Consider the following 22,133-nt stretch of genomic DNA (forward strand, 5'->3'; position numbering starts at 1 on the left):
CCTACCTGGTATCAGTATATGGTTGCTGTGTAATGGGAGAGAAAGTGCCCAGTCCACCTCCAGCAGCCAAAGCTGCATGAGGGAGATGAGGGTTAGGGCCAATCAGACCATTCATAAGAGGCACTCTTGGAAATGCATTCTCTCCTGGAAAGAAGAAGTTTAAATTACTGTTTTAAAGGGTGACTGTTTTTAAGGCAGAGGTGGAAGTTTTCAGTCTCATCTAATGAAAAAAATAACTACTTAAAAATTGTACCGATCTTATATTTTGGAAAAGATTTTACGTATCAGTTTACTCTGCTTCCCTGTAAGTTTAAGGGATCCTTTGCTACTGTATCACATCCCTTTTTTTCTTGTCTGGAAAATCTGGGTTTTTTAATGGATTCCCAAGACTTTTGCTGTAGCCCGTGCTATGAAACTGCACTTAATATTAAAGTATATTCTTAAAGGCTAATGTCTGCCATATTTGTTACATGCAGATCCAAGCAGCAAGCACGGAGAAAGTTGGTTTCAGTCCTCGCAGAATTATCATTAGGCACCTGAATTAAACATCACCCCTTCTGAGACTTCTGAGCAGTACACCAAAGTAATCCTCATTAGCTACAAACTCCCTAATTTGTAACCAATGAAACAAATAAATCTAGTCAAATAAGCATCAGAATTTTCTAATTAAATGTCCAGCCCAGCAGTACAAAAGCAGAAAATTTTATTCATTTGATTACAATATTACAAATGTGGCACAGGCAGATTCATTCCAGCAGACGGTATCTGCAGATGTTCCTACACATAATTAACACTGGCCTTTGAATCCCCGTCACCTAAGTGTCATCATAACTTTTGTCCCAGTATTTTCTTACAAGCATAGAAGTAGCTCAGGAGGTAGATGCATGCATCTGTAGGATGAGACTGTATCATTAGGTCATGCTTTAGGAGACTGCCTTTTCTGATCTACAGGTTACATACACTATGCAGCAAGTATAAGTTTGGATGAAAGTAACTAAAAATTTAAGAGAACGTCCTTTATTATAACTACTAAGTAGATAGTATACATTAACTGTCAAGACCTGGCAAACAGCATGGAGAGTCAGGCCTGTAGGATCACATGTTTTTATGAGAAGAGAGCATTAAGTTTACCTGAAATTGCTGAAACTTGATGCAAGCTTCCCCATAATTGAAGCACTTATCTCACAGAAACATGTGGATCATTACACCGTAACTGAACCAAATTATGAATCTAAAACTTTGTAATTGTGGCAGTACCCACAGGGAGAAGTTAAACAATCCTACGGAGCTCAAATGCTGAACTTATCTCTTCAAGAACTCAAGTAACTGGGAAATAGGCAATGATAGCTATATTAACTTTTGTTTTAAATCACCTCATTATTTGCTTTAAACTCTCTCCTGTCTAAGACTTTTGAAGTCTTTCTTTTTTATGGAAATTCATCCAACTAGGAAATCAATCTTTTTTCGTCTTATGATTAATTCACTGGTGAAATCAATCTGCATACTACTTTTCTGTAGTACCAGTATAACAGAATTAGCACATGAGCTCAGGGAAAATCCTCTAGAGATGATGTCTGATGAGAAAAGAGTGCATTTATTTCTGCTTATACATACTGCTAAGTAAAATAAATTAATTTCCATTGGTAACAACAATAAATAAAATCAACCTGCCCCTTGCTTTCAATATAAGAACAAGAATATCCTGTATTAACTCAGGATAATTTTAGTAGTAACGCAGAAAATAAATTATAATCTCTCTGATACATTCCAAAATTACTCAGCCTTCTGAGTGTTATTTGGGTAGGACTGGCTAATATGTCAAACTGAATTCTTAAAAGAAATTAAGACTCAGTAACTCATTGTTACATGTATTCTTGTCTTGCCCTTGAGGAGGTACTCACAAGTAATTAAAGAGTAAAGTCAGAAGAGAGGATACATGCCTTACCACAGACAAATTTCAAAACTATTAAAGTGCCAGTTAAAATAAAAGCTCTAATACATCAGGAAAATCTAAAAATAAATGTCCTTTTCTATTAGCAATATTTATGTGCATTTTAATCACATACCCCCTTCAGAACAGTTTTAGAATCACATTTCATAAATTAACAATGGCATTCCACCAGTTTAAAATCGCAGAAAGTAAGGCACATCCTACTTTCACATCAATATTTAAAAGATACACAACTATCCTGACCAGGCTACTTTTTTAAAAGTAACAAAGGAATATACCTTGATTATGCAAAGGCATAAGCTGTGGTGGAGGTGGAGGCTGTGGCAAAGGAGCTGGCTGTGTGGTTGCTGGACTTAACACAGCTGTGAACAAATCTTCAACATCCTTTCCTCCTAGCTCTGCAAAAACATTGTGCATGAACTGGCTGGCACTGTTTACAAACTGTATTCTATGAAAGTCAACTAAGATTAGAACACCTACCTGGGATTTTGTACAGTTTGCCAAGAATAGCGCCTGGACAAAATAAACACAACACAGAATGAGGAATCATCAAAAGGTGCAGTAAAATTAATTCTGCAGCGAAGTCTAAATAGGTACATTACAATACACAGGTAAGTAATTTGAGAAAAAAAGGGAGGCTTTTTACTAACATTTTCTAGAAGACCAAGATTAAGCACAAAATAAATTACCATCTGTGACCATTTTGTCTAGTTCTGGACTGAGGATTCCATCCAGCTGTTCTTCACTCAATGGCCGTGAACTCTGGTTGACATTTGGCTGAGGCAGAGTAGAAGGATCATCAGAGATGGGACCGATATCCAATCCAGCTGGAGGAGGAAGGAATGCTCAGTTAGACATAAATAGTAAAATTTATTGGCATAGAATAAAGAGCATAAAACTTTTCTTTCTTCTTAGAGCTATCAACTAAACCAAGACTTTCTAAGATTTGAAAGGTAAGACAAAATACAACATTCATAAGAAAAATCAAACAAAATCACCTTCTATTTACCTCCATCTTATGCTACTGTTTAAGGAATATTAATTGAATAGAATATAACTAGAAGAATGGGAAATAAGACTACTGAGTTTAGGTACAGCATGTTTTTGAGTGCATAGTTTTAAGTACATAGTTCCAGTATAGCTATTTTCCACAATTTAAAACAATCACACCAGTGGTGAATATGGTTCATCCTCACACAGATAAGGTTCATTCAATTTTTCTTATAATATTACATTAATTACCTTAATATTACATTTCACATTATAAAATTACATAAATTATACTAATATTACATATGAGGACAAGCTAAGAGAGCTGGGCTTGTTCAGCCTGGAGAAGACTCCATTGAGACCTCAGAGCAGCTTCCAGTGCCTAAAGCATTTCTAGTGCCTACAAGAAATTTGGAAAGCGCTTTTCCCAAGGGCAGGTAGGGAAATGACATGGAGAAATGGCTTTAAACCGGAAGAGGGTAGATTTAGATTACATATACAGAAGATTTTCTTCACTATGAGGGTGCTAAGGTACTGGGATAGGTTGCTCAGAGAAGCTGTGGCTGCCCTATCCCTGTCAGTATTGAAGGCCAGGCTGGATGGGGTTTGGAGCAACGTGGTCTAGTGGAAGGTGTCCCTGCCCATGGCAGGGGGTTGGAACTGGATGAGCTTTAAGATCACTTCCAAGCCAAACAATTCTATGATGATTCTATGATTAAATATCTACTGCAGTGCTGCTGTAGTCAATATAAAACAAGCTATAGCAGTTCCTGTTTAAAAAACAACTACTGATTATTGTATGCTACATGAGACAAAGCGATTTGTTGGTACTATAACTTACTACACAGACTTCCCAACATCTTTTATAAGCCAATAAATCAATCAAACAAGAAAGGCCTTTGTAAAAAAAAACAACAAACCAACCAAACTACACACTTCAGTATATAAAATATATTTCTGTGTTAGATACCAAATAAAAACAAATTTAAGATAATGAAACATGCTATGCTGCTCCACTTATTGTCAACCTGTGTTTTACATAAAATGATGAATCATCATCCAGTGGAAATAAAAAGATTGATGCTTACTGCTTTAATCATGCCTTAATATATTCACATTGTTAAAATGCTTTTTATTTATGAAAGATACCACTATGATAAAAACTACACACTACTACTAGAGGTAATACTACAGTGGCAGTAAGAAAATGCATGGTTTTGTATCATGAAACACAAAAACTCAGGAAAAGTTTTTAAAAGCTGATAACAAAACCTTATACAGTACTCTTCAATGCAAAGTGCAGAGTTTATAGGTTGTGTTAGACTCACACACCACAAAAAGAGTGGAAAATGAAAGCACGAATTAGTGACACAGTAAAGGAATACTAGTTTCTACACATGCAGTTCTTTCAGCTAAAACCACTAAGAAAGATAACTACTTCTAACCATGGATCATCCATTGTTTAGTTTCTTACCAAATGGGGAGGGTGAGTTCTCAACCTGGAAAGTGCATAAATCAAGACCTACAGGACCCAAACCAGATAAAATGGATGATTATAACATGAAAACAAAACAAAAAAAAAGGTAAAGAAAAAGCTGCATGCTGAAAAAAGCTACGCAGGTATGACAGACAACGGCAGCTACATTTTATTCTCTCTCAAGAAGCAAAGCAAAGAGACAAGTAAAATAAAATGTTGAAAGGTTGGGGATTTTTTTTTTTACTGGTAGAAGGCAACAAAATCATCTCAAACCAAGGTATTCTTAAGATATGAAAACTGCAGCTGAGATTACCTACAACATAACCTATAGGTACAACAAATACATCTATAACAAAGAAGGAAAAAAAGCACACAAATACCAGGGAGACCTTACAAACATACATACCTGAATGATCTCCAGACTTTACCAAATCATCAGAAAGTATTCCAAGAATATCATCATCAGTATTTAAGACTTCAGAAAGATCAGCTAAAGGATCATCGGTGCTACCTGTGTAAGAGGCAATTAATAAAATCAGCCAGTTGTGGCATTTATACACGACTCCGGTGATGTACTACAGCTTGAACTATAAACTCAAACACAGATTTACCAGGCTACAAGGGTCTTCTATAGCATGTATAACTTGTGTAATTTGCACTGCAAGCCACTCTGCAGTAAGAGGCTATGCTGACTAGCACCCCCTCATAGTCAGTGTTGTAGCCAATTTCACATGCTTACACTGCTGAGTATTTTTTTTAATACAGTGAAAGTGATTAATGTAATTAGTCATGTGGAAGAAAAACTGGATGGTTTTAGGGAAATAAAACAACCCGAAGACCTAGTGAGAACTTGCAACCTCTAAGACAAAAAAGGCCTGTGAATGTAAAAGCCAACAAATAAGCTGTATTTAAAAAAGAAAAAAGGTAAGAAAGTGATCAGTTACTCCTCTTACCACCACTACTTTTCGTAAGACTTCATAGTAATCAGTTACTACACCCTAGTAAGGAAGAAAAATCTAAGAGTAAGAAGCAGTATTAAGTAAATGGAAATTGGAGATGCTATTTTTAAGATCAGAAGAAATCCCAAAGAAGTGAGAACAGCCAGAGGTAGAAATATCATGCTTGGCTGCTGTCTAGGAAAAACTGGTCTGGTCCTAGCAATAAATTATCTAATATTGAATAATAAATTCTGGATATGATTATCTTCTTGACATCCAATTCATTAGAAAGAAATGGCCATGTGGCCCAGGTGGTTTTATTAACTAGGTTTTTAGGACTATCACAGATGTGCAACACTTGAAGAAAATTGTTTGGCAAATAAATAAAAGTTAAGAAAAATATTTTTCAGAAAAAACTGGAGACTATGGTGACCACACGAGCAATCATTGCCAGATGAATAAAACGTGCTGAGATTGTAAATATGCATACATTTAAACAGAGAAAAGGAATTAATATGAATCATATTCCACATGTAGAATGTGGAAAACAAACATGGGCAGGTTGAAGATGGACCAGAAAGTCAAAGAACAAACAAATTTCACACATGTATCTTTCCCACTGTTACAACCCAAGTGCCCCAGGAAAGTATTTCTAGCTTAACTCAGAGGCCTGGTGCCAATGACTTACTTGTATCATGAGGCTACATTCCAAACTGCTAAATTCTACAATGAATTAGAAGTTCCTTCTGCTCTTTTAGAGTCAACCCTTTTCCCTTCTACCATTACTGAAAGTCAACAAGAACATATTTTTTCTTCATCTTACTATTTTGCTTATTTTTCTCCTTCAGAATGCAGACAAGATGGTTTCATCCTAATTAAATTATTTTTTATGTTTGCCACTAGACGTATTAGAGAGTGTCTCTGTTTGTGGGTGTAACTGTTTTGCGCACCTGATAAAAAGTCCTATGAAATGTAAGGTTTTAAACAGAACCTAGTTGTTGTTGCAGCAATTTGGTCTAATTATGCAAGTAACTAACACCAGGCACTGCAAGGTGATGTCAAGGACTTCAGCTGGCTGACAGGAAAAGGCTTGACTCCAGCCATTCCGTAGATTTCCTAAATTCCTATTTGAAGGCAGGTAAGTATGACTTATAAAAAAAGCCTTTGTGAAGGAAGCACCAAGACTGTATTAACAGCCTTTAATTCTTCTGTAGTATTTTATATTACAGTGTTTTTCTCCACAGCCCTTAGTAATGCTTGGGAACAGTCCCTAAAAATTCAACTTTAAATTTGAATATAAATACATTGCAGAACTAGTTAGAAAGAACTCAGGTGGAAATATACAACTGAAGGCTTTACCACCTGTAGCTACAAACTGGCCATGAATAAATTCAGGCTTCAAATTAGAGGGCTCCTAACTATTAAGGCAATCAGATGCTGTAATGGACTTCCAATGAGATTAATAGGTTGGAAAAAAGCTTCCTGCTTTCAAAATGGAGCTTGTTAAGTCTATAAAAAGGCTGACTGTTGATGACAGCAGAAGGCTAGACTCTCTGATCTATAAGTCTCATGTAAGACATCTATTCTAAAGCATTATTTTCACATTTTTCTTCTATTTTTTCCATGGTTTAATTCCATGAGCTAAATATTATCTTGGAAACAACTAAATCACTTTAGGCAGCTGCTTCAGATCTGAATCAATAGCTGGTTGACATCTGCTGCCAAACAAATAGCTCAATACTGCTAATTAATTTGACTCAGAATGGAGATGCAAACTAAGACAAAGCAAAAAGGAAAATAATGTGCTTATAATGCTGGATCTTTAAGACAGCACAGTTCTACTGTTAACTTGTGATCTGGATCCCTCCAATACATTTACTTTTATTTATTTATTTATGAAGTTCTGAAAGAGTAAAAATGCCTCTTCCAAGGAGGCAGCCACCCAAAGATGTTTAATCATGCAATAACAGATCTAGTTATAAATTATCCCAGCAGCATTTGAATCAGTTGCAGAGACTCAGACTTGTCAATGAAGAATCTCTTCAGCATTTCCTGGAGACCCTACCTGAACAGATTACCTTTGCAGCATCCCTTGAAAAAATACACTTAAATTAAGCTATTTCAAATAAAAGGAAAGATTATATTGACAGAGCTCTGACAGAGCCCACCTCACCAAGTGGCCTCTTTTTTATCAGAGACACCCAGGTCAAGAAACACAAGAGAGACGCAGACAGTCCTCAAATTAGCCAGGATGCAACAGATCCTAGACACCACCATCAAGTAACATATCAACAGCCAGGGAAACCCTGGAGATTTGGTGCTGTGTGAGCAAGTCTTCACACTTTGCTCTAGTACCCTCCTGGAAATGATTTTAAGGGTTGGTCCCATGCAGAATACACTGTGAAGTATGCCACTTGTAAAACTACAGGAAAGGCGCGTCTTATAACTGAAAACAGAAACTGCAACATCCTTGCCAGACAGAAATCAGGACTGGAAGCCTAAAGCTCACTTCAGTCACAGTTACTAGAAATTAGTAATGAACAAATGACTCCAAAAACCCGCTTCTGGCTATCCCTATCAACACTGCAATCTTGTCTAGCAAAAGTTTCAGGTACCCTTAACCAAACTCTAAGAACAGTCTCAGAACATGTCACTGAAACACACTGCCAGCTCATGAGCAGAGTGAACATGCCACTGTTTAACTCCCTAGCAGTCCTATGCACATGCTGAAAAGCAAAAGGATAATTTTTTAGCTGCTTCAGAGCTCTTTGGAAGATGAACAAGTATATCTAACCCTTAATCCTGGGATTAAACAAGTGACGTTTCCAAGAGAACATTTTCCTTGTGGAAAAAGTCCTACCCATTAAGCAAGGACTGTCAGAGTCAACACTCCTTGTGAAAGATGGCACTGTAGGAGAACAGCAAGGTCAGTAACAACACAGCCCTACAGCCCCCCAGTGCAGAGAATAAAGCAATTTAGGCTGCTCCTGCTCCATAGCCAGGCCTGTACCAAAATGACAACAATATCACAGGTACTCTGAGACATTGTTCCCACCTCCAGCTCCTCTGCAATACCATCCAGAAGGAGAGAGGTGACTGTTGCTAGCTCAGCGTTTACCAGGGTCTCCACCACTCATAATGAATCTGTCTCTCACGCATGTGTGGATGCTACTGTGGAAATTACTGTCTCTCACAAACTCACAGTGAAAGAGTTAATAAAAAATGCACTGGAAATGATCAATACTGGCAGATGACTTCACCCACTGGTGCTCCAACTACAACAAACAGCTCCGTCTGGACACAATTTTGGCTGAGAAAACTGAGCAGTTGAGAGACAATTGTTGAGAACATTCCTACAACCAGAAAGCACTGTCCTTTGAGTTTCTCACATATAAAATGGGAAAGACAGTAGGTTATCCACTAAAACTCTTGCTTGTAATTTATTTATTGTAAACTTCTTATGATTTATTTCTGAATAAAAAGAAGAGGAAATGACAGTTTTGCAACTTTCCTTATTTATAAAGAATAGATTTCTTAAAAAAGAAAAAAATCCTTTCAAATTTTGGAAATGCAGAACATTAGATTAACTTCAAGTTCATGAATTTCTAAAACCTTATACTACCATAATACAGGAACATTAATGACTTTAATCTTGCAGTTGAATAGGAAATACAGATTTCTGAATCTGTATTTCTCTGGCTTGGAAAGAATGCTGGGGTAGAAAAAGGTCTGTGAGAGTGTATCTTCTTGTAGTATTGGAACCAATGAAATACAGACCTTGAAACACTCCATTCGCAGCAGTTTTCCCTTTAGGGAAAGTTAACTTTTGCACTCCCTATTACTCAATATTTCAACTGTGTAACAATCGATGTTCAATTATAATGTAGCCTTTTGCTTTTAATTTAGCACATTTTCACTGAGAAACAATCACAAATAATTGACCTTTCTTCAAATGACTCCAGACATGGGAAGCTTTATCAATATGTGTAAACATTTTTAGATGGAAAACCTTGCGAGGATGAGCTGAAACACAAGCTGCAAATTAACTAATATACACAAGATATAGTAACAGTTTTTAAAAGACACAGAATGGTAAAATACCTCTAGCTGACAGCATATACTACAAGACATGGAGAAAAGAATAATCTGGAGGGGACAGCAAGGTTTTTGCTTTTAATTGCTCCTTTGTGTGAAGCTGCCCTTTCAGCAGCACTTTACAACCCTCTAGCTATCTGCAAAAGTCTCAGCAGTAACTCCAGTGAGGTTTTGCAACAGCAGAAGATTGCCCAGTGGCTATAAACTTTACCTAGAAGGGGTAAAGTCCAGAAAGAAAATGGCAAACCAAAAACTCTGAGGAGAATGGCAACCTAAAATAATCTAAAACATTAAAGAAAATACAAGTTGGATGACTGTCATTTAGCTAATACTCAACAGACTACTAAAAATATCTTTTAATTAGAGTACTTTTGTCTTCTATAATGGATCTGTATGCTTATTCTTACACAGAATTAATTTTCATGAATTTTATAGACATGGACATTACAGTCAAGGAGTTTCAAATGTGCATTAAGTGGCAATTGTGCTATCCACTGCTCTTTTTGAAACAGCTGGAGCCCTCAAGCTGAACATTACTAATTATCAGCATAACTTAACCTCACAAGGACAGCTAATACACAGAACATTGAAAAATTCTCACAATGTTTATCTGATGTAAAGTAGGAAAGAGTGGAAAAGCCCCAGGGGCAACAAGAAAATGAGACTACTGAATTATCACTAACTTTAGCTTTTTATACCTTGAGGTCCCAGTTTTGCCTGAGCTGGAGTGGAGGTTGAGCTAAGAAGGGGATCAGATGAAGGATCCAGGAAATTGGTGGTCAGGTTTGTTTTACATGACAGTTGAAGCGATTCTTCAGGTAAATGATCTAGGCTCATCTTGTTTTGTCTACTGGTATCTAGTAGGTCTTTCCCAAAGAAAGCTTCCTGCAAAGAAGACAAAATGATTCAACGTAGGAAGAACATTGTATAGATTGGTTAAATGACAAAGTTGAAATTAAAAGCCAGTGATTACTAGAAATACAAAAAACACACTCTCAGTCTCACATGCCTAACAATATGGCAGTATCTCTTCCAGGCTATGAGGCACAGATATGGTGGATACAACTTACCTGAGGTAGCTACACTATTAATATTTTATTATTAAATTCATACCTCAAATCATATAGAAAAACTACAGTTACCTTGCATACACATCGAACAGACAGTGTAACAATGCAGTGCTTTTATACATCCCAAGTTTTTCAAGATTTTCAGTATTCCTCCTTGCACAGAAAGGACAGCTGAAGAAGGGGAACACTGCTAGGCAACTTGATCAAGGCCTCACAAGAAGTTTATGAAAAACATGAGAGTGCATTATGGTCCAAATTCTAGAATGACCACACACTGCAGTTTAGTTAGCACAAAATCATCCTAACATCAAACTGCAGTAACAATCCACCTGAAGACGTTTAAGTTACATTACTATCTTTTAAAATATTATGTAACAGCTATCACTCACATCAGCCTGACTACTTAGTATGGTGACAACAATCTATCAAATTTTAAAGCTAATCTTTTATTCCTTATATAAGAACTACTTCTGGTTTTATGTAGTCTTTACATTTTTGATTTAGGATATAGCTGCTAAAATAAAGCTGAAGATTGCTTTTTTTTTTCCCCCAGTACCAGTTATTCCAACCTGAGCAAAAGAATAATGTACGAAATACTCTGTCTTTTACAGGAGTAAAACATGCATTAAGAAAAACACCCCGTATCCTTATTAATCCAAAGGAAATGTTGCTACAGAATTTTCTTTCCAACTCATTCTCCCACTTACGAAATACAAATTATTTTTAGACAGAGATTGTTCTGCCTCTCTGTCAGTTCTTTGCTTTCAATCCCAATATAGTCTTTGTCATGACATTTGGTGAACATCTCCAAGATAATGAAGTTTTCATTAAAAAAGTGGCTGAGGAGAAGAGCAAGACAAATAGTATTCTCTGTGTGAGACATATATAAGCCAGTCAGTTTATAAACTGGTTGAAAGTTGCCCAGTCACCATTATTATCTATAACTGCTACCTCTTGCTTGCTAGGGACACCACTGAAATAAAGTCGGGGAAAGAGCAGAGATACAGGGCATGTAAACCCTCCCTGCATGTGGCAGGGAGATACAGGGCATGCAAACCCACAGGTAGAAAGACAAGTTTCCCCTATCAAATCATATTCTATAACCTTCAGAAGAGAAAAATCAGTATCTTGACAAAATAACATGATCAGGCTAGGACATCCTAGAGAGCTGAATGGTGAAATGTCACATGTCAGTTCAGAGAGAAAAGACAGGCTTCTTCCCCCCCCCCCCCCCAACTCCTCTCTCAGAACAAGTAAAGATCTATACACTGAGAAATAACAACAGAGGACTGGAGATCTAATATAATATACAGCTTTCTGTACAAACTTATAAACATTCTCTACAGAAAACCCATTTAATTTGAATGATAAATTGGAAATAGAAAGAAAATATTGATGGTTTAAGCAAAGTATGAATCCACATGTAAAGATCAGGTTTCTAAATGGATTTTAAACAAGGAGTATACCAATAGCTTTACCTGCAAGTAGACAGGAAAGGTTTCTTCAAGTTTATTTTTCTTTTTTCTGTAACGCTTTTTTATTTTCTCAGTACTTTCTGAAGCTGGGGTGGACTCCTCAACTGGAGTGTCTGGCAGCTGTTCTGTCCAACCTAAACGGTAACATTCAGTCACAAATAAAATAAAATACTTGGTATCTTGCTCTACAGGTACAGTGGCACTATACCTAATATATCTGGGTGAAAGGGTCTACTGAATCTCACTCTAGGTATATTGTACAAGTGGCTTTTATCCAGCCAGAGGTGAACTGGCACCTGATCATCTGGGCTCTGGCAATAAGGAATACCATATGTGACACTGCTCACATCACTGTAACCCTGTGGTACACCTCAGTGGCTGAAGACAGACCTTTAACTTTCATATGTCCAAGCCACCTAAGCATTTGGTAATCTGAGAAATATTATAGGTGCCATTCAACCAGATATTTGAAAGATAATTCCACTGAAACAGTATCTCCAAAATCACCAGTGCTGAGCTACACATTAATTACCTTTCATTTTATACACTAATTTTTCCCAAATTAAAAGTAGTAAGTTTTGTAATCTGAGAAAAAGACTGCCATATAAATAATGAACAGACTAAAAAAAAGAAATCTATAAAGAAGCCCTTAAAGAAAAATCATACATTTATTCAGCTATCATATTCCAAAGTGGCACTGCTTTTTCTAATAAACAGAAAAGCACAGAGCGCTCATCAATCATTCAGTATTTTATTTCAACAGACCACGGAAAACACTGCAGGTAAAAGCAGAACTTTTTAAGTCCTGCTAGCTCTGCCTTGCCAAAGCTAATTACATCAAGTTAAAGACCCCAGGAAGTTATAAAAGAAAACATATTATTGTGGAAGTAAAATCAGCTATGCTTTATACTACAGTAACCTCTTGTACTGTATCTGGAGGACTGCAAGTGGAATGAAGCTCGCCAACACCATGGCTTCTGCATTGTTTGAGAATGAGCTTTTGCAGAGAAAAGAGGTAGAACATAACAAAAGCAGCAAAACACTTGGTAAGGCTGATGAGTACTGGCAGCTGAGAAGCAGGCTCTCAGCAAGCTACCATGATTTAAAACATACAAACATCATCTGGGGTTGCTTTCTTCTTAACAAAGCAACTATGCTTGAGCAGACTAAAAGAAGCTCCAACATTTAACTGAAGAATACTTGATTAAGAATACTGCTTTTTAACAATATGCATTGTGCTGTTAGGCAGAATGGGGAAATAATTTTTTAGCCAATTAATTTTGTTGGTTTTTTTTTTTTTTACTTAAAGGAGCACATCCCTACAGACAAGAAAAACTTCAAAGCAAAATTTTCGGCACTACCTGAAACAACATAGTATATTACGCTGAAATAACATCTACAAAGCAGAAAAACATACCTCTAACACTGATATTAAAGAGAAAGCAAGCACTGTATCTCAATAAGGGTCCTAGCTAGAATACTGAATTGCACTAATAAACACCTGTTGGTTTCATACATCAGTTCTACAAATGCAAGTAAGGACAAAATTTAACTATTACTTTTTAATGCCCCTGCTTGCTGTGGCAAAGATCCAGCCTCCACCACATTGTACAAATATATAGCAAGAGGCTTATCTGCCTCTAAATAGACAGCAGAGAGTGACAAGAGAAATCGAAGACTTCTGAGATGACATCAGCCAAACTTCATAGGAAACAGGCTCTGACCTAAACATATTCTACATCTCATCTTAATGATACCTCAATATTTTTTAGATTAGATAGTGTGAACAAATCTAGACATATGAAGTAATTTATACTCTGATCACATACAGCAAGTAAGAGAACAAGGCCCAATAAACAAAATCTAACTTCTTGTTAGGTGCCCAATCTACAAAGTATTAAAGTATCAGTCATTAAAATGGCTTTGATATGAGAAAAGAGACTAGAGTAGGATCCTTCAGCCCTGGAAAAAACAGCAACTGATGGGGGAATATGATACATGTCTACAAAATCTTTCTGTATTATAAATTAATACAGACTGATTTTCATAAAAACAATCTTGCATAACATAAAACGCAAAGGCAGCTTATGGAACTCTCAGATACCCAGTCTAAAATAAGAAGTGATTATTTCTTCATGCAACAATAATAGTATATTGTTGAACTCACCAATATAGAATTTTCCAGAGCTTGAACAGATACATAAAAATATCAGACACATTAGTGGAACACTGAACACCGTGCATATTAAAACTGACTGTCCAAAAAAACCTCTGGATCAGGACTTCTGGTGGAAGGTGTATCAGAAAGAGGACTGCTCTAAACCTACCTCAGTTTTTACACTTTTTTTCTGTCTTTTATCAGTCAAAGCTAGGCTAAACAGTGCTCTGACACAATATAGCAGTCCTTGTAATTCTCACTATGTATCTCTCACAATAGCCTACAATTCTTTGTTTCAGTTTCTTTGTAAATCAAAGGCTTTACTGAAATTACATGTAGGAATTTGTATTTCCGGTTGAATTAATAAAGCAATCATGACAAACACAAAAAACATTTTCTGTTGTACATCTCTGGAAAGACTTGTATGTTGAAGAGTTGCATTACTTTTACTGCCTTAAGCATGAAGAGAAGTTTAAAAACAAGTTACTGCACTTACTTTCCTCTCTACCAGGCAACTGCTCAGAAACAGATCCAGAAGAATCTTTCCTGGACAGCAATCTTTTAGTCTTCCCCTGCCCAGTACGACTTCTCTGACGCACCATAAATCCCCCAATACCTAACAAGGAAGCAAAAATTCAGTATATTGATTAAAACTATGTTTCATAGTAAGAATGACAGCAGGATCATTCTGCAGGTAAAGAGGACGATTGCATCTGTAAAGGTCTAAGAATGAATCTGAGATATTTAAGGATTTTTCATTGAGTTTTCCAAAACATTTATGAATTTGAATGTCCCCATGGGTATATATGTAATTATCAAAAAGGATTAGAGTTTTAGGACTTTATAACATCTACAAGAAGTTCAAATCACCAAACTCGTCAACTTTCAAATGTTATTTTTTGCCATCCCCTGGCACGCTAATGAATTGCTCAAATTAGAAGTCAATATACTAAATGAAATCCACTAAAGAATCTCAAAGGACCATTAAAAACTCTACAAATTGCTGTAGAGAGCCCACAACTCCACACAATACTAAGGAAGGCCATAACACAAAATAAAAAGATAATTAATGAACATCATACTGCCTGAAACCCCAGAATCCTTCACTGGAGACTGACTGCAGTGCTCCTGGTCTTTTACAGTAAAGAAGTGGTATATGCTCCATCCCTGGCAGGGTTCAAGGCCAGGCTGGACAGAGCCTTGGGCAACATGGTCTGGGTGAGGCATCCCTGCCCACAGCAGAGTGGTTGTAACTAGATGACCTTAAGGTCCTTTCCAACACTAACTGTTCTATGAAACGGTGGGTATGTATGTATATGCATCAGGTTCAGATTTGTTTCATTTTTCAGGGAAATTGTTGGCTGCAGAAAACTAACAGATGGCTGCTCAAATTATGACCCAAAACCACTCTGAGCAAATGGAACTCTCTTCTCTTGAGCACCCAGCAACAGAAGTAAATGGCTTGCTGAGGTACATTACTTGTGGAAAGAAAGGAAACCTCTTTAAACAATGTGGGTTTGTACCACCATCTCTCTGGGGTGGGCTCATGATGGAAAGAATATACATACACATGGGCATGACCTGCTGAAACAGGGCTCTTACACAGAAGTGTGGGAAACTATGTGGGGAGGGTAAAAGGTAGAGTTCTGTTTAGCTACTGAGAGAGAAGCAAGAGAAACTAGACCCTGTTGTAACTTCAGCTTCCTTTACTTCCTTCACTGTATTCCTTGCATTCACCTCCTCAGTCATTTCACCGACTCTGTCTTCCTCCTCTACTATGGCCTGTTACAGCAAGCAGGATGGGTGTGATGGCCAAAACAGCGTTTCTGATTGTAAAGGCTACCCTCAACTTCTTATCCACAGTAGTCAGAGGCCGCATAGTGAAACACAAACTCAACATGTAAACACAGATTCCGAGACATATCAAGGTACGTGAGACAGGGGGTCTTCAAAAAGCCAGGCAGGGTTTCAGCAGAGCTTATTAAGTGGGTTCAATTTTAGCCCTAATGTATGAGAGCTATTTTCTACAGAGTCAGCTAGGTACTTCTAGCTTTTCCTGCCTGGAGATGGCTCAAGTGTTTCTGTACCCAGGACACACAGTTAATCCACAGTCAAGATAATTAAGAGCTGACTGCACTGAGAAATTAAAATAAATGAATTCATCCAATAACTGAATTAATTAAAATTCACTGCCACATCAACTGCAAATATTTAGTAAATTACTCTCATAAAGTATTTCAGAAAATAAGATATCCACAAAAAATTTCTCTGAAGTTCAGATATTGCCAGATATACATAACACACAAAAAAAAAACAAACCTGGCCTTCATCAGTTATATAAATACAGTACATTTTCATATCATGCTAAGAATCAATACAAGGTAGAGACCAATAACGGAGAGAACACTAAGAACAGTCGCACAGCTGAGCAGCAACCTTTGGAAATGTATTTTGGTAAAGGACTAAAAATTGTTTTAACAGACCAGGGTAAAAATCTGAAATCTGTAATTAACAATAGAATACTTCAGAATTCAATACTAGGTTTTTGTATCTTTTTTATTATTATACAGAAAATAAATGTTAAAACAAACATGGGACACACAACCATATAAATTATTGTATCCTACCAGGTCTATATGGTTTTCGCTTCCTTTTTTTAATCCCATCAGCTCCTTCTGTCACTTTGGTATCATCATCCACAGCTTCCCGTTCTGGACTGGAATCTGATTTACCATCGCAATCCATAAGATCACCTTCTGCAGAAAAGAGGCAATGGTAACTTTAACTGGAAAATGGAAAAAAGGTATTTTTCCAAAATTTCTACACCTGACTGATACCTGAGAAACTGATTGAGAACGTCAGTTTTTTCACAAGGGTGATAGATACTAATACTCTCTAAATACTTTTGGGAAGCCCACCCTACCTATACACAAAGGCCCAGTACGTACATACATTTCCTGCGAGATGAGATCCACGCAAAACCAGAGAATAAGTGCTATAGTTACTATATGTGAATCTATGACATTTTTTTGGTGCCCTTTCAGAAGTCTGTGCTATCGCATTTTCTGAGTTTCTGAGCATTTTCTAGCCATACATCAAGGAATATGTATGGACACAATTTACCATGCAAGATACACTTCATTTTTATTGTCCTCTTAAGTTTGATTTGTCAGGGCTTTTTTTTTTTTTTTAATGAGAAGACAGATTTGTCTGCAGCCTGCACTTGGAAGGCAATGTTTAATGACTTTTAGTTTAGAGGGTTCTTGACTTGAAGCTGTGTGACTGACTGAAAGCAGACTTATCTATGAAGAGGAACTTGACTTACATAATAGAAAATTCAGCCCAAAGCAATTACTCAGCCTTGAAGATGAAGACTGTAATTTTGAGTTAGAGTTTATATTCTGTGTGAAAGCAGGGCAGAAGCAGATGTAAAGTACAATGGCATTAAAAAGCCTTTGGTGTTGAAGACAGAGGGAGTTAATTCTGTTTCTGAGATCCCCAAAATGTCAATACAATAAAGAACTTTCATCTTGATATGTTAAATATACAGATTCCCTGCTTTGGATTTAGGTGTATATTCCTACATGGACTAAATCCACACACAGTTGTAAGAGGGAGAAATAGTGTTAGACAGAGCTGAACTATTTCCTAGCACTTCTGGTGTGCCAGAATTGAAAACTTTGCTCTTCCACAGGCAGGAGCACAGACTAGACTTTCCCACCGATGAAGAATTCTCTGCATTCTACCAGCAAAGCTGGAGGTTTGGCCAAGGCAGGCCCCAGTGACCACCACAGCCAATTCCTCCCTCCCCTTAAGAGCATGAGTGAGCCCTCTTCACAACATGTCCACTTCTGGCAGAAGAGAAATCTGCTTAAGTGCTAATGTGTCCTGCTATACAAAACAGTATACCAAATGCTCAATCCCACAGTGGTCCTTCCCATTTACTTATAATGCATAGCTCTACAAATACTAGCAGTAGAGCTACATTAAGTCTACCAAAGCTGAAACTGTCAAGCAAGATGAACTTTCAAGTGGACTTCAAATTGTGGAACACTTGATGAAAAAGCCTATAGATGAGATGGTAACAAAATCACCACAAGCTCAATTTTCTCAGATACAGCCTTTTTTTCCACCTGGAACTTCAGAGACTAAGTAAGGGTTACTCCTGTTTGCCTGGAATTACTACACTATGTTGCTCCAACCAAAGCCGTGGTGCAGCTTTATTCATCCTGATGCTCATACAAAAATTTCAGTCATTCAGAGAACAGGCACCGATCCACTCTGTGGAGCACATGTAGAGCTCACTGGAAATCCAGCCAATCTACCACATACATGCTGCACTGTTACTGTGACATATATGAACATGTTATGACTCTCAAAAAGGCAACAAAAGGTTATCAGAACTGAAATTAAAGTCACTGGAAGCTTTGGCTCTCTTTTTCATACTCTGCTATAACATTTATCTTGTTACCTAATTGAAAAGGGATACCTATAAAAGCCAAAGAGCAGGTACCGAAGTTAGACAAAGTTATATAGAAAACAAGAATGTTTGTAAAAGTAGGGATGATTAACCACTACAAAGAACAAGGGAAGTGATGCCTTCAAACACAATCAAATGTTTTTTTGCTTTCACCAACCCACCTGATGGTTGTTGATGATGCTTCATCTCATATGAAAGTATGAGATGAAGTCTAAAAGTCAGTGTAATACTAATGTACCAAACCCTGTGAGTACTGAAGATGAAAGAAAAGTACCGAGTTAACTGTTTCAAAGGTAATAAACAAATGAAGGGAAGCCGTTATAAAAAAATATACCTCTAGTCAACAGCAGACAGTAAGAATGTGCTAATCCAACAAGGGAACAATACTTGTATCAACAAGTTAACACTGAAACTGCACTGATGGTTAAACTACCCAGTTATGTCAAGTACACTTTCCGTATCTAAAAAAAGCTTCTTATGAAATTTAATCTGATTAACAATGAGGCAACAGAAAGCAGTTTAGATTGTGGGGTGCCTGTATTCCTCTGTTTTTCTTCTAACAGACACCTGCATGGCTAATGTAATGACTCTCACACCTGCTATTTAAGTAAACCTTTCCCCAGGCCACAGATTAACACCTATTCTACCAACACTTATCAGGATGTACAGCCAGAGCAGGGCAAAGAGGACAGAAGAATAGTATGCTGGCTGCTGTTTCTAGTGTTGAAGAGTGAGGATTTGAAGAGCAGGGCTGGTTGCTTGTATGTGCTTTTCCCACTCTCATCTCGCACCTTTGGTCTCCTCTGGCTGGGGCTGCTGTACTTCCTCAGCTGTGAGGGAAGCAGGTAAGACAAGTACTAGCAGCCCTTGGACACATGAATCTTTGCTTCATGTCTAGGCCTGCGTCAGAAGAAGCTCTCCCAAGGGCTTCATGCACAGACGTGTTTGGGTAGGCAAGCATTAGCCCAGATCCCTTTGTCTCTCATCAGCCCTGGAGGCCTCAAAAACACTGTTTAATCTTCCTCTCCCTCCGTACTACATGGATATCCCATCCTGGAATCTGAAACCCTTCCGTATGGACCCTACATACAGCATTGCCTACTTGAATCAGAACAACACCCAAAACTTCAAAACTCAAATTCTGTTTTAATTCTACTCTGGAGATGAGGACAAACAAAATGTTCATTTCCTCTACAGAAATACAAGAAAATTACTTTTTTCACTTGGACTCATAGGTCAGTCCGCCTTAACTCTTCCAGAGAAAAGAAACACAGGGTCAAAAAGCTTTTCTCTCCAGTTTCCCCTTTGCTTTAAACACCAGCTTTACAGTGATTCAGAGGCTGCTTTGCTGAGTCAACATTATGACTTTGAAACAGCATCTGCCCTAAATTTGAGTCTCAAAATACACTTGTACTCAATGAGTGCACAAGTAACGCAAGGACTGGACAAAAAGGCAACTCGTTTTTCCAGTGTTGCCAGCTGTGGAAAGATGAGTTTCCTCTGAGATGGATGACCCATAAACAGATCAACAAATGGACAACAACGACTCATTACTATTGTTCAAGTAATTACCATAAGGCATTCTGTACAGAACATACAAGTATCAGTATAATAACATCTCCCAGGGACATTTGCAATACACACATGTACTGCAATACCCCAAGATACAAGACATGCCAAAAGTAGACTGCTACCTCTACTGTCATCCATCTCCCCATCTCTTGAGTGTTCTGACTGGGCATCTGGGGGGGTCTGAAGCACAGCCACACTGTTCTGATTTATAATCTTCAGTTTAAGCTTTGGTTTCGTCCGTTTTCTTCTTGGTACTGTAACAGTTAGGCTCTGTAACTGAGACATGCCGGACTCTGTCAAGCAGACTCCATCCTGGGTGTATGTCTTCGGTGGGTCTATAAAGTTGAATGAATCATAACAGCAATATAAAACTCTTTAATTTACAAGTCTTAGATTTTTAGGAATAGTAACTTTTAAGAGTTAATAATCCACATCTATGGAGGTGATTAATGAGTGAAATAAAACAAGAGATATCTGATACTGTCTTACACATTACACTTACAGCTTTATAATTTAGAGCCTGGTGTCAAATCCAGCAACAATCCATTATATTGCTACAAAACAGCTTAGATCAAGGACTCACTAGAAAGAACACTTTGATTATTGGAAACTGGTGCCTTGCAAGGTATTTATGTATCCCTGGCACTCACAGAAAACTGTGCAAGTCTTACTTTGGGTCCCTGCTGCTTATCAGCCAAGGCCCTCATCTCAGCACTTTACCTTCATCTTATTAATGACCTTAACCCTCCCAGAACTCTTGGTAACTCAGGCAAGTTATTAGCCCTATTTTACAGGCAGACAAAAAACAAGTTATATCAAGTGAGCTGCTCAAGATCCAACTGGAAATCATGGGTAGAATCTGAGTTTCCCAAGACCTGCAAGACTGCTTCCTCCCCAAGCTGCTACATGACAACTGAGTCTGCCGATAAACTCTAGCATTCCTTAATTCACCATGTAGAAGGGCGATGTCACCTGTGCTGCCACCCTGCAAGTGGAGGTTTGGGAACTTTCAGGGAATTACCCAGTAATGAAGAGGCTGAAATGATGCTTCTGCTCTTCGGAGCCAATTAAATACTGATTTGGTAATGCAGTTTTTGAAAACATATAAACATCACAACATTTGTTTTCTTTAACCAGAAATATTTTCTTATGCAATATTTAACACCTCAAAACACAGCTGGTTCTGAACACAATTCTTCCCGGATTACTGTTTTCTTATGTTGGAAGGAGTGTTTGCTTTAAAAAAAAATAAATAAATAAAAATAAATAAATAAATACAAATCACATCCTCTTTTTTAAGTGAAAGATCTGAGGGGAGAACCTTCTCTCAGAAGTACATTTGTGTGGTGCCAAATGGAAAAAAATTCCAACATTATGGAAGATGTCCTGACATGATGGAAGCTGTTGGGTCCTATTCATTATGAAAAGTGACTTCTGACCAGGCTCGTCAAGATTATAAATTGCTAGCACAAACCAGACAGGTACAGAAAAGCTTTGCCCTCCTACAGCTTGTGCCTGTAAGCATTTGTGTACATGCTTGACTCAGCCCCACTGTGTCATCACTGCTAATATTAAGGCAAGTTTGCTAGTATTAAGGTAAGTCTGCAGAATCAAAGCATAATTAAAAGTAATTATTACAGTGCAGTATGGCAGGCAAAAGAGAGGAAAGAAGAGAGAATGAGGGAAAAAAACGAAAAGCATGCAGCAGTAACTGAAGGATAGTTAATGTTGTGTGTTATAAAATCACAGAAAAAGGATTTTTTGTCTCATGTAAAAATATACCCTTGAAATACGCTAAATGATCAAAAGTTAAGCATTTACATTCTTTACCTAGTTCTTTTGATTTTGAAATAATCTGAGCTCCACCTGATGAATCACAACAGTCCAAAGAAGGCACTGAAAAAAATAAGGAAAATAATTTCAACTT

At 37.4% G+C, this 22,133-nt stretch overlaps 1 protein-coding gene across 20 annotated transcripts in view; it reads right to left on the reverse strand.

Annotated features, from left to right (window-relative positions):
* KMT2C (lysine methyltransferase 2C) overlaps window positions 1–22,133 on the reverse strand; it is a 194,437-nt gene that overhangs the window by 36,838 nt on the left and 135,466 nt on the right. For 12 of the 20 annotated variants that reach the window (XM_061474341.1, XM_061474354.1, XM_061474345.1 and 9 more), the window contains 12 exons: window positions 22,037–22,102; window positions 20,329–20,541; window positions 16,782–16,910; window positions 14,651–14,770; window positions 12,000–12,130; window positions 10,150–10,336; window positions 4,825–4,929; window positions 4,416–4,463; window positions 2,641–2,778; window positions 2,432–2,464; window positions 2,230–2,349; window positions 6–144 (listed from right to left, as the gene is read on the reverse strand). In XM_061474341.1, coding sequence (XP_061330325.1) covers window positions 6–144; window positions 2,230–2,349; window positions 2,432–2,464; window positions 2,641–2,778; window positions 4,416–4,463; window positions 4,825–4,929; window positions 10,150–10,336; window positions 12,000–12,130; window positions 14,651–14,770; window positions 16,782–16,910; window positions 20,329–20,541; window positions 22,037–22,102 — 1,429 coding nt within the window. The remainder of the gene's footprint in view (window positions 1–5; window positions 145–2,229; window positions 2,350–2,431; window positions 2,465–2,640; window positions 2,779–4,415; window positions 4,464–4,824; window positions 4,930–10,149; window positions 10,337–11,999; window positions 12,131–14,650; window positions 14,771–16,781; window positions 16,911–20,328; window positions 20,542–22,036; window positions 22,103–22,133) is intronic. The other 8 variants (XM_061474362.1, XM_061474351.1, XM_061474344.1 and 5 more) reach the window with 7 other exon arrangements.

This window comes from Pezoporus flaviventris, unplaced genomic scaffold, assembly GCF_033815535.1.
Source record: "Pezoporus flaviventris isolate CSIRO_AGI_PZ_B2104156 unplaced genomic scaffold, CSIRO_AGI_Pfla_v1 ptg000079l, whole genome shotgun sequence".
NCBI lineage: Eukaryota > Metazoa > Chordata > Aves > Psittaciformes > Psittacidae > Pezoporus > Pezoporus flaviventris.